At 38.8% G+C, this 15,923-nt stretch overlaps 1 protein-coding gene across 2 annotated transcripts in view; it reads right to left on the reverse strand.

The window, feature by feature from the left end:
- Positions 1–1,380: 1,380 nt before the first annotated feature.
- The window catches only part of LOC149923464 (uncharacterized), a 41,520-nt gene continuing 26,977 nt past the window's right edge, over positions 1,381–15,923 (reverse strand). The window contains exons 2-4 of one of the 2 annotated variants that reach the window (XM_090160978.1): positions 2,720–3,078; positions 1,746–2,197; positions 1,381–1,673 (exon numbers count right to left, since the gene is read on the reverse strand). In XM_090160978.1, the coding sequence (XP_090017104.1) occupies positions 1,750–2,197; positions 2,720–3,078 (807 nt within the window). In that variant the 3' untranslated portion in view covers positions 1,381–1,673; positions 1,746–1,749. Of the gene's footprint in view, positions 1,674–1,745; positions 2,198–2,719; positions 3,082–15,923 lie in introns of both variants that reach the window. The other variant, XM_090160977.1, reaches the window with a different exon arrangement.

Below are 15,923 nucleotides of genomic sequence, written 5' to 3' on the forward strand. Positions count from 1 at the left end.
TTAGCAACCAAATTTCGGGTTTTATCCCCCCTGATTCGAGAATCTCAGAAACGCTTGGTTGAACCTACCTGCAGCGCCATCTCGTGAACGAAATATTATTTTCCCCGGTTTTATCGTTTTTCGGTTGGAACTGTCGTCTGCTACGACATTATCCTTGGCTTTTCAACCGAGTTATACTCGTAGATTGTAGTTTATCGTGTTACACGCCGCCCTTTCTCAAATTGTTGCCGCTTCATTCTTTTGGCGCTGCACGTAGGTTCAACCGCGATTTCTGAAATTTTGGAGCCGTTTGATGTAGGTTGCGGAAAAAGTAGCGTAACCTTTTAAATACTTTTCCAATAACCATAAACTTTCAGGGACATAATCATTAATATATTTTCTATCATTCTGTTAAAAAACCTCGTAAATTTTGGTTTTGGTGACAATTCCCCTTTAAGACAGTTTAGACGTGGTGATATCAAAAGTGACATAATTACCAAAAGTGTGACAATCCCTGTACTTTCGTATGCTAAAGGTTTAATGAATGCTCGACTCGAGATCGACCACGTAAAAGACTATTTATTGTCGCCTCTCTGGATCTTTTTTTAGTCTATGGTATTATATCGTAGGTAGATGGCGATAGCATCTCCACAGAACGACGAAAAATCAAAAAATACACCAGTGCTACTTAGTTCCTCCGTTCCTCACTACGAGGCGTAATTTGTTGTTTTTAACTTCCTTCCCTACCGAAGGCACACTTTCCCTTCTCCCCTCCCAACTTGTATTTCGCTCGTAAAATTCATTTAGAAATAGGTCCGATTGACACACTTTTGGTAATTATGTCACTTTTGGTGATATGCATATTTTCAGTCGTTATCCGGTTTGTTAGGGGAATTTAGAGTGGATCCCATACCTATAGTTTGGCGAATTATTTTAAAATAATACTTGGGAGCTACAGTAGAACTCGTGATTAACGAAATATAATTTTGGACCATACTAAAAGGAATAAGTATAAAATTAAAACCATCGTACATTTCTGCACATCAAACATTGGGCCATCACATAATACGACGTGGGCCCGCGAATAACCAGGAGGGCCAGCGTTAGTTCATCACAGATCGAAATACTTCTGGAAATCCAAAACTGTAAAATGTAAAACGTCAGACTCTAAGCCTAACATTTGAATTTATATAAACCAAAATATAATTCCCAAAACTGTCAAAATACCAAAAAAAAAAATTAAAGAAAATTGGTTTATTTATTTTTTATATCAAACTATCTTTATATATATTTTTTCATCATAAACCTGTAATTTTACAAACAAAACATTTCTTTAGCGGTTGATATATAGGAAATGTATACATTTATTTCTCATTTTAAATGCTTTGCCACAATTTATTAATTTTGGAACCCGTTTTTCGTTAATTAATACATATTTTTCTTTGGTTTATTTCATCTATTATAATATTATTTAATATAATATTTATTTTAAAGGATTAACAATCACTTAAATATAATTTATATAAATGGTGCGAAATAATTAATTACACTTTTTATTTTTTTAGGTAACTATTTTTATTCACAGAAAATATAATTAAATTAATAATTATACACGATAAACTGATTATAATTTTAGAAAACTAACTCCAACAAAATTTCAAGTGTTGTTTTAAACATTGAATTCATGCGGGATTCTGTGGAGATAAAAATGTGATTAGTTTTATATTAAAAATAATAATATGACCATAATTTGGAAACTAATTTACATATTCAAGAGGTCGGTTTCTTCTCAGCCGTAGCTTCCCTTTTCACGAATCCGTTGAATCCGGAATGGTCAATTTCGTCAAAGTTCTTTTTAGCGAATCCGTTGAAACCGGAATGGTCGATTTCGTCGAAGTTTTTCTTGGCGAATCCGTTGAATCCGGAATGGTCAATTTCGTCGAAGTTTTTCTTGGCGAATCCGTTGAATCCGGAATGGTCGATTTCGTCGAAGTTCCTCTTGTATAATCCGTTGAAACCAGATCGGTCAATTTCGTCGAAATTTCGTTTAGTGAATCCGTTGAATCCAACGTTGTCGATTTCGTCGAAGTTTCTTTTTTGGTGTCCGAATGCAGTCCCGCTCAGACTGTCCAGTCGCTTGCTTTTCCCGAATGACATTCCGGTCAGCGAGTCCAAGCTGCGTTTCGGTGGGACCCCGCGAAATCCAGAGGGCAGAGCTCTGTTATTATAGACAAAAAGAAAAATACTCGATTTTTTAAAATAGTGTCTAACGTGGAAAAGCGGATGTGTGTCAGATTTGTAGCCCGGTGTACGACAAAAAGAGTGCACACCACCGGAGGTCCTCATCATAATGCCCTACGCCAGTGTCCACAGTCCGGACAGGTGACAAAACAGCCAAGGCAGCGAGAGAACCCTACCACTGACGGTCTCACCTTCGACGCAAGCCGCTCAACCCAGCAGAAGTTGCGGATGCTATAGCAACTCCAGCCGACACCCTACCTACGTAGGTAGAGTGCCATACCCTTCATAAAGAGCTCCTAAAGGGGAACGACGAGCACACAGCGGTCCACGTAACCCGGCACAACTGGCACCGGACACCCGGCGTTGCCCCAAAAGGCCGGGAAACAGGACTACTGCGCCTCATACGGAGACCCGCCACCCCATAGCAGGCTACCCACTCCTCCGAGGCGACCAGAAAAGTGGATGGTATAAAATTTATTCCGTTAAATACGGAACTCACCTCAGCACCTCTCCACCGCTGAGTCTGTCCAGAGACCTGAGCACCTCTCCACCACTGAGTCTGTCAAGGGACCTCAACACCTCTCCGCCGCTGAGTCTGTCCAGAGACCTGAGTACTTCGCCTCCCCCTATCCTGTCCAACGACCTCAGCACCTCTCCTCCGCTCAAAGGGTCCAGGGACCTCAGCACCTCACCGCCGCCGAGTCGGTCCAAAGCTCGGCTTTTAATCATATTCCTGATGACGTCACCACCCGTCACGAACTTCCCATTCGCCGCTTGAACTTCAGCCGGGACTGACCTTAAGATTTCTCCGGCCATTAGTCGATCCAATTGACGGACATTTGGTCCGGTAGCTTCAACCTGCTGAAGATTAAAACAACATTTTTTTATTTTCCTGGGTGGAATTTCTCCGCGTGGAATATCAGATTCCGCTCTTTAAATAAGGTATATCGTTTATCATAATACGATATTAGCGTTAAGATTAATTCAAGACCAACATAATATGGTCCAAGCTTTATATTATGTCTCTATTGACGCGCTTAACCTAGAGACAATTTATCATTTTTTTTGGCGCCGTTATAAAAACGTCATTCTGAACCCGAGACATAGTCAACCGCGGGCATGAAAAGGCTCCATTAATTTTGTTGAAAGGTATTTTGTTCATTTTTGACCGCGTATACTGATAGATTAGGTTACTACGATATTACATTTTACGGCTCATAACTTTAGCCATTGAAGGGTGTTTTATAACACTTGTAATTTTTAGAAGAAAGTTTAATTTTTTAAAGTTTTTTATTGTGATATTACCCGTGAAATTTGACAGAGAATCTTTACCAATTTTTGCTATAACATTATATCAACTCCCTTAAAAATATATTCAGTAATATTTTGGGCTATTTTTTTTATCTAATGACGCCTGTAGAAGTGCTCCAACCGCAATACAGCCGTGTTCAGGGATAAATGAACTACCAGGCGCGTTAATATTCTGTTGGGTCATTGGGAAAGAAAAATGTTATAGCAGACTACGCGTAATTAATTCTTCTCAGTCTTTTGTAGCGACCGAACAATTTCGAAGCTATCTTTCAACCAAGGCAATAACAATTTAGCTAATTGTATTACTACATAATCACCCATCGGGGACTGACCAAAATTGCATCTCAAGACCAAAAGATTTGTAGATTAGGAATTAAGTGTCTAATTATATTACACCACTATTACAACCGTATAAAACAAAAATAAAAGCCTAAAAAGTCGTAAATGAAATGGTCTAATATTAGCCAAAAATAATATATATTAACATTCCTGCTTGGCACAGACCTTCACGGGATGCCGAAGACATCTAGCAAGCTCGTGTGCCTTTATTCAGGTGGCCGGGTTACAATGCGTAGGAGGGTTGTGGCCATAGATATAGTAAACGTATATAAAGGTCTAGATAAAATATTTCAAAGGGAGTGAATACGGAGGTGACAGCTAGCAGAAACGCGTAATTTCTGCAGGCTATCCGTATAAGGCGCTATCTATCGGTAAGAAAGCTCGTACTATCGTCGCGAGAGCCATTGTCTCCTGCTTAAAAATTATACTAAAAGTCACCAACAGATGGTGTCTAAAGACTACGGCCTGCGGAAAGGTCAAGCACTTAGTACTAAAATGCTAAAAAAGCTCGCGCTCTTGGTCACGTGCCTTCCTCGGTGTCTGCTAGGTGTCAATTCCGTATTTTATGTTAGGCTTAGACGCCCCGAAATTTATCTAGACCTTTATATATATTTCTTATATCTATGGTTGTGGCAAGCCCAAAAAATTACTTTAAAATATTTACCCCAACGAAGATGGATACGATACACTTCCTGTACTGACAAGGAGAGAACTTGAGGTGTTTATTGCCGATTTTGTTCCAAGTCGGGCTCAATGTAGACCTATACACTCTTTTTCGCGGTCTTTTCGACCCCTCTTTTTGGCCGCCCGCTAGTCGGCCATTACCTGGAACCACCGGTAGGGGGTCTAGGCTCGGGTCTTTGGTCCCAGGATATGGATAATGGGGATTAAGGTGGGTAAACTCAAGATGAACGCACCCAGCAAAATTCCAAAAAAAAAAAGAGTTTATATGAGATATGAAATTTACCAAAAAGAGACGTTGCACTATACCTATTAGATTTGTCATGGCAAGCGAAAATGTTTTTGACCACTTAAAAAAGCATGGGATTTTCTCGGTTTCACAGGGTACTTCAGGCTACGAATTTTTTAAAAAAAATTTAAAATCACGAAATGGGTAATTTGAACCACATTTAGGTAAACTTCATTAAGTTTGGGTAAATTTGAACATTTTTGGGGTAAATTTGTAACACTTTTTGGGTAAAATAAGGCAAAAATTTTATTTTTTTTTTAAGTGGTCAAAAACATTTTCGTTTGCCATGGCAAATCGAATGTGTAGTGCAACGTCTCCTTTTGGGAAATTTCATATCTCATATAGGTCTAAATTACGCCTGACTTTGAAAAAAATCGGCAATAAACCCCTCGGGTACTCTCCTTGTGAGTATATCTGAGAAAAAGAAATTAAGTTCTAAAACGTATTTTAGGAAAACAGCGTATTTTATAACATATAATATTGGCAATATAAGGAGATGGATATATTACGCTTCCGATTTGGGAGTGCACTTAGACATTTAAGTCCCTTCGCAGCCTTAAGCGAGTCCAGAGGAACGAAAGAAATATTGTCTGGCGGTTATTAAGAGGACAAGAATAAAAGCTTGTTTGTTTGTGCCTTTCCGAACACAACCATCCCGTTATTCTTAATGCCAACAAATCGAAAAGGACAGAGTCGCGGAGAAAAGAAAAGGATAAGTTTTCGGATATTCGTTTTGCTTCTTGTGGAATGTGTCTTCTACGGCGCTTTTAGTCCGCAAATAATTGACTCCGTCGTTTTTACGCGCTGTTGTCACACAAAGAGCAATACTTGGGACCGTATATTGGTTTCTATAGCCTTTCTTATTTTCGCTAGGCGTTATACTTCAGGCACTTCCGACTTGCTTTGGACGTCTTAGGTCGTACCAGGTCAAATCATTCGACGCGTTATGTAGAAAATGTATCGTACTTTTGTGATAATTCCTATCTATACTGACTATACTGTTATATTCCACGCTTTCAATAGAGATATATTTTTTACGATGCCATCGGAATGAAACATGTTCCGATAGACTCGAATTTTCTCACCATTTTTAGGGGTATATCAATATAAAGTTATATTCTACTAATATTGTAAGTCTTTAGGAAAAGTAAAAATAGCTTACGTGAGATTCTAAGAAATGTGGAACCCGCGTTTTTATTAAATTCAATTCTGATAACCACTTGATATATTGAAATTCTATTTCCGAAAGCGTTTCTGTAAGATGGTGAAGGTTAAACGGTCTATACTTTCGCCGCCAAAATCCATAAAATCCAACCCTTTAAAAACAGGCTGTCGCCGTAAAGAATAAAAAAAATCATTCTTAGATGGGTATAACAAATGGCTGACGCCAAGAATTTTCTTTCGAAAAATGAACTTTCGAAATATAAAGTTCGCTTCAGGTCTGAGGTCCTCCTTGGATAACGAATAGTCCAATATCCGAAAATGACTCTAGCGAGAGTATGGGCCAATATGTCTATTAGTTGTTGAACTTTGTAGCATCCACCCACCCAACCGCCTCTTAACAAGTGCGGTCATTAGTTCCGACTGACGACGCATTTTTACAAGGGCGATTTACTGTGATATGTCTTTCGCGTCGTCCCACAAACGTCTTTTTTAGCCTTTATACCCGAAGAGACGTAAGTACGTGTTGGAACTTATGAAATAATGATGTTTTAAATCCTCTTTCATTTTCTAAACCTAACACGGAAATACAATGTTTTCCAAAATGATTGCTGGCTTACGTAGATCCATGGATCAACGTCAGTAACGTTATGATAACTTTAGCAATTTTACCGTCTGATAAGTATACCAATTTTCCCGTCTGAAACTTTTACCAATTTCCCCATTTAAACGTTTACCAATTTTCGCGTCTGAAACTCTTACCAATTTTCCCGTCTGAAACTCTTACCAATTTTCCCGTCTGAAACTCTTACCAATTTTCCCGCCTGAAACTCTTACCAATTTTCCCGCCTGAAACTCTTACCAATTTTCCCGTCTGAAACTCTTACCAATTTTCCCGTCTGAAACTCTTACCAATTTTCCCGTCTGAAACTCTTACCAATTTTCCCGTCTGAAACTTTTACCAATTTTCCCGTCTGAAACTTTTACCCATTTTCCCGACTGAAACTTTTACCCATTTTTTGTAACCTGGTCACCTGTTTAAAAGCATTAAAAGCCGCTCGATGGCTTGGGCCTAAGGTGGGCATTAACCTAGGTGATTATTATTAAAACTTTTACCAACTTTAGCGTCAGGCAATTAACTAATTTTCAAGTCTGAAACTTTAAGAAAATTTTCGCGTCTGAAATTTTTACCAATTTTTGAATCAGGCAATTAACTAATATTCGCGTCTGAAACTTTTACCAATATTTGAATCAGGCAATTAACTAATTTTCGCGTCTGAAACTTTTACCAATTTTTGAATCAGGCAATTAACTTTATGGAAAACACCAACAATTTACGGATTATATCCGCTACAAACCACTAAGCAGCGCCGAAAATGAGAGAGCGGCCAATATTGGAACTCTATCACTGGGCTACAAAAATACTACAGATTAAATTATCTTTATGCAAAACAACAATGGTGCATTTTTTGCACTAGATACAATTTTTACAGTTTTTGTCTAAAAGCAATAATCTTTACTTTATAGGTCCATTTTATTAAAAAATGCAACACATTTAATTAGACGAGCGTACAGTCAAACTCATAATTTTTTGACCATATCGCGCATGTTCAATTTTCGTTAAAACCCGATTGAACTTGAACGTGTGAACCAATCGTTTTCCTAACGCTGCGTAGGAAACTTTAACAGCGACCTTCTTGTTTCCACTATTATAAATTAAAACTAACGTAATTTCCAGGTGCTTAAGACATTCTCAGTTTCGCCGCTAAGCACTCTTTATTTTAATCCGTATAATTGGGATGACGGAAACGTCTTGTTTATTCAAGCTCGCATTCCAATTTTCTAGAAAGCGCGAAAAAGGTATCTGCAAATCCTTCTATATATATTGGGAAGTAGCTTCCTCCTTCCAAGGCAGACTTCAACCCGGATAACGAGTGAATTTCAAATCGACTTTGATATTCGAAGGAGCCGGGGGATAATAGGATTTGCGGGAAGTCGATCCTGCGGGTTTTCGAAAATCTATCCATTTAGCACGCGCTTTGTCCGCACCCAATCCATTCTTACCCACCCGAAATCGGAGCGAGAGGGCTTGCAGCCATTTGGATGCTTGTTTACCCAACATCTTTCTTAGACAAACAAGCACGTACCTACTGAGTTCCTTCTCTCTCTTTCTCAGACTCATAAATATTTATTGCCGGAGTTAACTACCGCACTAGAAAGTCTATTGGGCTTATTTTAAAATATGATTTTTGAGGGACTTTAGCTCCGGAGATTTTCGATCGGTCTCTCTCTAGTTTTGATTTATGGGGGTTCCCTGGGGTAATACTCGCACCCCCCGATTATATTATATTTGAGCAAAATTGGGAGTTATATTGCCGATAAGTTGGAACAAACTTTATAGCGGAAATGGAAGCCGCTGGTGTTTATGGGTCCCGGATATTATCCGGGTGTCCAGTCTCAATTAAAGCCACGCGATTGAGGAAATGGTTTATGGACCTCCTGAATTGGGTATACACCAAATTGTATATAACTACGATCGCTTTCATATTTTGATAAATGTGTCAAATGGAAACTGTTTTTTGAAATGAATGTTATTTGCGAACTAAAACTTTGGACTTGAGAGAAAGCAGGAATGAAGTGCCAAAGTAGAAATGGTGCCTCCTGGTGGGAAGTGCCAAAAGACTGGCTGGTTTAGGAATTTAACTGCACTCGATGGAAAGTCATACCACAGAGAGTGCGCACAAAGTCGATCCATAGGTGGTTTTTATTCACTTTGACCATAAGTGTATAATATTGAAGGGCATTATGATGAGGACCTCCAATGGTGTGCACTCTGTTTGCGGTACACCGGGCTACAAATCTGATACACACAAGTGTGACACTTCCTATTCTTCACGTGCAAAAGTTTTACTGACAAGGAGACTACCCGAGGTGGTTATCTCCGATTTGGTTCAAACTCGGGTGGTAAGTAGACCTTCATGTAACTTGAAAATCTCTATAAGGGTGGACACGAATGGGCTTTCGTTTTGCCATGGCAACCAAAAATGTTTTTCACAACTTAAAAACTGATTTTCTCTATGAAAATTAACGTGGGAAAATCGAAGATTTTAACGGTCCCCCCCTAACAATATTTTTAGGTTCATAAAAAAGGTTCATCAATTAGATACATAATTCAGATCATGGCTAAATCTGGTACATTTGGACCAATATTCGTCAATTTTGGTATATTAGAGTAAATATACATATATTGGGTAAATACGAGTAATCAGTTTTTAAGTTGTGAAAAACATTTTTGGTTGCGATGGCAAAACGAAAGCCCATTCCTGTCCACCCTTTTAGGGATTTTCAAGTTACACGAAGGTCTACTTACCACCCTAGTTTGAACCAAATCGGAGATAACCACCTCGGGTAGTCTCCTTGTGAGAGCTATTCACAAGACAGACTGCATTACGGGCTTCGTCGCCGTTTTGCGTCCGCTCGCTAGCGCATCACACGTAGCCTTTGACAGCTACTCGCGAGGGGGAGATTTTCTCAGTAAAATATTCCCGAAAGTGACAAACTTATGGAACAATAATATAGACTTATGCTTTAGCTTATCGTACATTTAATTCTCCATCAATATACCCTATGTGACTTTCCATTGCTACGCAACGCCTTTTGAATTTTTTTAATGTTTAGGCTTAGCTTTTGTTTTCGGTTTATTCGCGAGCCAGATTCCTTGCGCGGTTCTGACGAGCTACAAATAGGGCGAAACCGGTCTACCGCTGGAAATTATGCCTATTTTAACTCAATTTTATTTCGTTTTTGACTCGAAGACCTACTGGCTCCAAGTATTTCCTAAGTTTTATCATTACTATAAATTTGTCAGTGTTTAGCTTTTTTGCCCCCTTTTTATTATGGACTTTTCTACCTTTTCGCGTAATTTAACTCCATCCTACCAAGAATGTATTTATTTATACTCAGGGAGAATGAATATGTCGAGACTATCGACGGACACGTTGAGGCCCTAACCCCGCTAGGGGGGGGGGGGGAGGAGGAAAAAAGGAGGCGGTCTTATTTTTTGCGTCCTCGCAGCAGCGTTAATCGCGTCGAAAATCGTAATTTCTAAGAACCAATGAGATTGCAGTATTATTTGATTTTATTAAAGCGGAGGAGCATACCGGGGGCCCCAACGGGTGGAATTGGAGAAACGCTAAAAATAATCTCGACATATTCATTTTCCCTGAGTATAAATAAGTACATTCTTGATCCTACCTTCGTTTTAATGACATTTCGGTGAACGCTTCAATTGACGCGTGACACCAAACGTGCGTCGCGCGCTCTTATCTTCAACGTAGTCCGAGTTAAAATCTTCTTCATTGATGTAGAGCCATTTTTGATCTAGACCTTTCTATTTTACTATTTCTATTAATGTTCAAATATTTCCAAACGATTTAAAATCACTTAATAGGTGCTTCAATAAATCCCGCTCTCTTTTTCATTCTTCCCCTACGCGCATGCGCGAGTCACTGAATCAAATAGTAACGAGTTTATGCCAGTGTTGGAAATACGCTTTTTAAAAGTACTGGTCAATGTGACCACTATACCCCCTTCTTAAAAATAAATTAACTGGTCATGACCACCCTTTTCTGCTCCACCTCTCCCCCCCTTTATTTTACCTTTGAAAGCGAATTGTTAATAGCGATTAGGAACTATAATGAGTTTTATTTATCACAAACCAAAGAGCTTTGATATTTATCACATTTCTTCGGGAACTTTAAAAAATTATTTCATCATCTTCTTGTTAAAAACAGTTTTACTCCTTTTTGACCTTCTTTTTGTTTCTAAAAGTCATAACGAAATTGCAATGTCTTCTATGCTTATTTTCTTAAACATATTCTTAATTTAGTTCGACGAATCTGACTGATTGTAGCGGAAGAACGTCAAATTGCATTACTGCCAGATGCCACGAAATACGCTCAATTTAGGAGTAAAAATCCGCAATTTCATTGGCTGGGAGAAACTGAGAGCGCAACGCTTTTATCATTTTCTCTTTTCGGTATAGAATTATACTTTTAATTAAAAATAAACAGGCCATTATGACCAGTGAACCCCCCAGATTCTATTTAATTTACTGGTCTTAGCCCAAAATAAACTGGTCTTTGACCGACGCCACCGCCTTATTTCCAAAACTGGTTTATGCTACTTTTATTTGTAAAGGTAACGCTGATAACGACGCGCCATTCCATATTGAAATATTAAGCAGCGCGTTCTTTAAAATATCACTCATTTACAAGTATTATCATGAATCTATTTAACCCATGAATATCCAACTCTATCATTAGCCACGGTATACTCTGAGGGAACGTGGGGCGGAGCCTATTTTCGCGCCATACGAGTGATTTACTCTTTAAGCCAATAAGAACGAATTCGGAAATGATGTCATTTCAGCGCCAGATAGTTTACGAGAGCTCGGAGAGCAGAATAGCCGCGAAATGACTTCTCAGGTACGGTTCACGTTATTTTGTTCAAAATAAGCTTTACAGTTATAATTCTTTCTAGTATAAAAATATAAATTAAAAAGGAATGTTACTCCGATATTTTGAAAGCAATCTTACGCTATCGAGTGTCTGTGAGATTTATAACAATTTAAACATACAAACTATCTCTGAAAAGCTAAGCCTCGGTGAAACTTTGGAAGAAAACCTGAGTCAATTTTTGCCATATTATTATTAAATAATAAATGCTCTGTTATCATTTTATTCTAATAAAATCTATTCTAATAATAATATGAAATAGATCTATTTATTTAAATAGATTAATGATAAGTACTGCAAAAAGGAAACATAACCATAACGCGTCATTTTAGGAACTAACGCTTCGACTGCTTATAAATAACAGCTGACACAGCTGAGTTCTACTTCGACTCCGTCACTATAAATTGGCTCCGCCCCACGCGTCGCCAGAGGTGACCTAGGGTATTCCAGTTGAATATTCATGGGTTAAATAGATTCATGGTATTATTATTACTTCTAGGCAAATCAGTGAATAGGTTTTATTTAAGCGTCTATTTAGTACGGGTACGACCTGGCTAAATAATATATTCGATATCAGATTATATAAAAACGTCCTTTCTACGAAACAAGCTTTATGGTCTTGAAAAAGTAATCGATTCCATTCTCGGTCAAAAGGAAAATTAATCTTTGGCCCGAAAATCGCTCTTGACTCTTCTCGAACGACCACAGCCCGCCCAGGCGAGGTGACTGAAGAGCCTCGACTACAAATCCTTCTTGTCCCGGTTTATGTCACGACCCATTTACGCCAAACGTCTCTTTCTCCGTATTCCCAGGACGTTTTGATACACACGACGTATACCTTATGTTACATTTCCATCTTTTTTCGTTCGAAAAATAATCAGACTGCAAATAATGGCACGCAATGTTCCGGTTTATATATAACTGCTAAGGTCAACGGGTTCATATTTGGGGCTTTCCACTATGACGTCAAACCGGAAATGGAACGTCTTTTATACAAATACAAAGTTTGTATTTGATTTAATTCGTTGCATAGGACAATCCCATTACCTTAGATGTTCATTATGCAGACGGAATTGCATAATTACACCTAGGAGCAACAAACACAAGGAGAACGCAGCTAGCCTTTAAACACGCTAAGGCAGTGTTGTATACAAATTTCATTGGACGAACCTTTACGCTGAGCGTTTTACGGAAAGGGGGAAGATAATTTCGGAATTTTCCCCTTCCGACGGCAGCAGGCGCTAAAGCGTCTAGCCAATGAAAACTGTACGCGAGAAAATGCACGACTTTTGACGGGTTGCGTTCTCCTTGTGTGGGGTGTTGTGTTTGTTGCTCCTAGAGTACACTAAGTTTATACTTTTCGTTTGTTCTGGGATTTCGGAGTAGGGTAAGAAGAGTAACGCTATGATGTCATTTTACTCCGATTTTGTGGTGGTAAAGAGTTTGACAGGCGCGTAGGAGCGTTTTGGATTAAGGGGGGTACAGCTTGGATGCTAAATTTGGCTCCCCCTCATCAGCATCCTTTTGCGCCCCTTTCCAATTTCAAGGGGGGTACATTTTACCCCCCCCCCGTTCCTACACCACTGGAGTTCGAGGTGGGGTAAATATGTTTAAACAAAATGACTGCCTGTGTCCATTTTACGTCATAAATTCTGGACCAATTTACTCTGTTTGCACCTCCATTTGAGGAGGATAAGAAAGTGTAGCTCCAATATTCTGAACTTGATGTATAGTTCACGGTGTAGTCACCAGAACAAGCGAATAGTTTCATTTAGCGTAGAAGGTTCCATCTATTACCGTCATCTCTTCGTTGCTGAATCACCATTTAGCAGACGACCGATTCTAGAATCCAGAGATGTTTGCTAATTAATAGTTTAGGAATTAAGCAGTGAATGGCGTAACGTTGTCGACTGTCACTCATTAGTTAGGAAGGAATGGTCTAATTGGGGTAGAATCCGTACATCCTTTTGCATACGTCATCTATTTCATTTCATTTTTGATTAATAACGATTTCCCAATTAGTTTTTTTCAGTTTACATACAGCCGCGTAGTGGTCAACGCGAGAAGCTTACTCAAAGCACAGACCACCTACCCCAGGAGGGACACGTATCGCTGGTATAATAATTTATATTTTTTGATGTCTCGAATGTGATGCGGATTTGTAAAGAGCGCGCCATCTCACGGCAAGTAGAGGCAGTTTTGAAGGTACAAAGACGAGCACGCGCAGCATTAAAAAATCTAGAAACTGGCTCGTGCACGCTATTAGCAACCAACACAGAACCCCACACAAGGAGAACGTAACCCCCCAAAAATCGTGCATTTTCTTGCTTACAGTTTTCATTGGTTAGACGCTTAAGCACCTGATTCCGTCGGAAGGGGAAAATTCAGAAATTGCCGTCCCCCCGCCCATAAAACGTTCAGCGTAAAGGTTCGTCCAATGAAATTTGTACACAACACTGCGTTAGCGTGTATAGAGGTTAGCTGCGTTCTCCTTGTGTTTGTTGCTCCTAGGTGCACGACTTTTTTATTTCGGAAAATAAAGAATTTTCACGCGGCTATTTTCTGTTTGCTGTAAAGAAAAAAACATAACTTTTGAAACACCTCTTTTCACTCCTTCTTGGGGGAGGTGGTCTATGCTTAAAGGTTCACAGAATCGTCTGAAAAATTCAGGCCGAATTTCAGATAGCTTCTCCCTTTCACAAAACAACCTTTAACGGCTAGATTTGCGTATAAAGCGTAACTATTTTATAATTGAACGACTGATTTCTATGTAAATTAATCCTTGAGCCAGCAAAATAAAACAAAAAAAGGCTGATACAGACTTTATCAGTGACGTAAATAGATATTTATATGAATATAAAATGCTCTCCCGACGAAACCTTTTTACGAAAACCATCTACTTTTCTTTATGACTCTAGCAAAGGTAAACTACATTTTTTCCTTCTAAAGTAGGACTTTATCGGAATAAAAATAACGAGAAATAGACGTGACATCGATCTTTTTAAATAAAAACGGACTGCTATTCGGAATTTGGAGAAACAGACTCTCTGCGGCACGTGACTCGCTTGGAAAGAACTCGCGGCAAAAGAACGTTATTTTATCTACCTTTTCTTCCGGTCCTCCGATACTTTTTTGTTTATCCAGGGTGAAAAACATACCCCAGGGTGTCTCCGGCTTTTCAACACACTTTGGTGATATCTCGCTACTTCTAGAAGATATTTTTTCTCACTATCTCGATTTTGTTTTTCTTTCAAAGTGGGATGGGTTGAATTGAACTGAATATCTGCGCTGGAAATTGCCTTACAAAGGCTTAAGTAAGAAAAGGCAGTCTGTGAAATATTATGTAAATTTATCCTCATCGGTTCACCCGCGGGAGGTATTTAAAAATAGGGGACTTATATTTACACTAGGAGGGCAATTTATTATTCGGTTTGTATTTTAAATTTGATTTTTAATGGCCGTTTGGTTTGTAGTATTATTTGAAAGGTTATAGTTCAGTGGTGATCCATTCAATCTGTTCGTCTAAAGGTGCTCGTGGGTGTTGCATTGTGACGTTGATTTGTGTCATGGCGGATGTTTTAAGTAGGGATTAGCTACGAGCTACCACCGAATACCCAAATTTTAAATAAAGTGGCTTTTTTAGTTATAATAATAGGGTGAATCTTCAAATTAAAAACTATCACAAAACTAAATATTATATGTTTGGAATGTTTAAGGATCAATTGTCCGCGTCTGAGAAACGGGCGTGGGCAGGGCCGGATTAAGACTTTATGGGGCCCTAGGCCCAAGTTAATTTTGGTGCCCCCTTTCCATAGCGAGCTAGGCGCTTCCTCAATTTATAATTGAGAAATGGAAGGAAAATTCATTTTGCTGCCAGATTTAGTATGTCGTCAGGGGCTAGACGGCAGTCCGTCCGAGAATGTGACAATCAAAGGTTTTTGGTTCATAGGGGTGGACGCATTTACTAAAATTACTCCGGAAAATATTTTGTGAAAAGCAAATGATGAAAGTTTTGTACTTTTATTTTTATCGAACCCTCTTGGTTCCCCTTGTAGGCTTGGTGCTTTAGGCCCAGGCCTATTTGGCCTATTGGTTAATCTGGCCCTGGGCGTGGCTTAAACTATATGTCGAACGTTGGAAGTTGCTGGTATTTTGAAAATCATTGGTTGGCCACCGACGTGAACTTAATAAACGCTTTTCAATAATCTCACCGCCATCTATTGACTTGTAAAATAACGCTTACAGTGTTACTTTTCAAAACAAAGAAGAAAACCAAAAATAATAAAGACTGAATTTTTTTGTCTTTGAAAATTTGTAGATGAATTATAAGTGATAATTAACACAAAAATTGTTGTATGCTTAGAAATTTTAAAGTATAACATGATAGAAGTGCAATATTGTTTCAA

The sequence above is a fragment of the Leiobunum rupestre genome, chromosome 10 (genome assembly GCF_980474605.1).
Source record: "Leiobunum rupestre chromosome 10, qqLeiRupe1.1.hap1, whole genome shotgun sequence".
Lineage (NCBI taxonomy): Eukaryota > Metazoa > Arthropoda > Arachnida > Opiliones > Sclerosomatidae > Leiobunum > Leiobunum rupestre.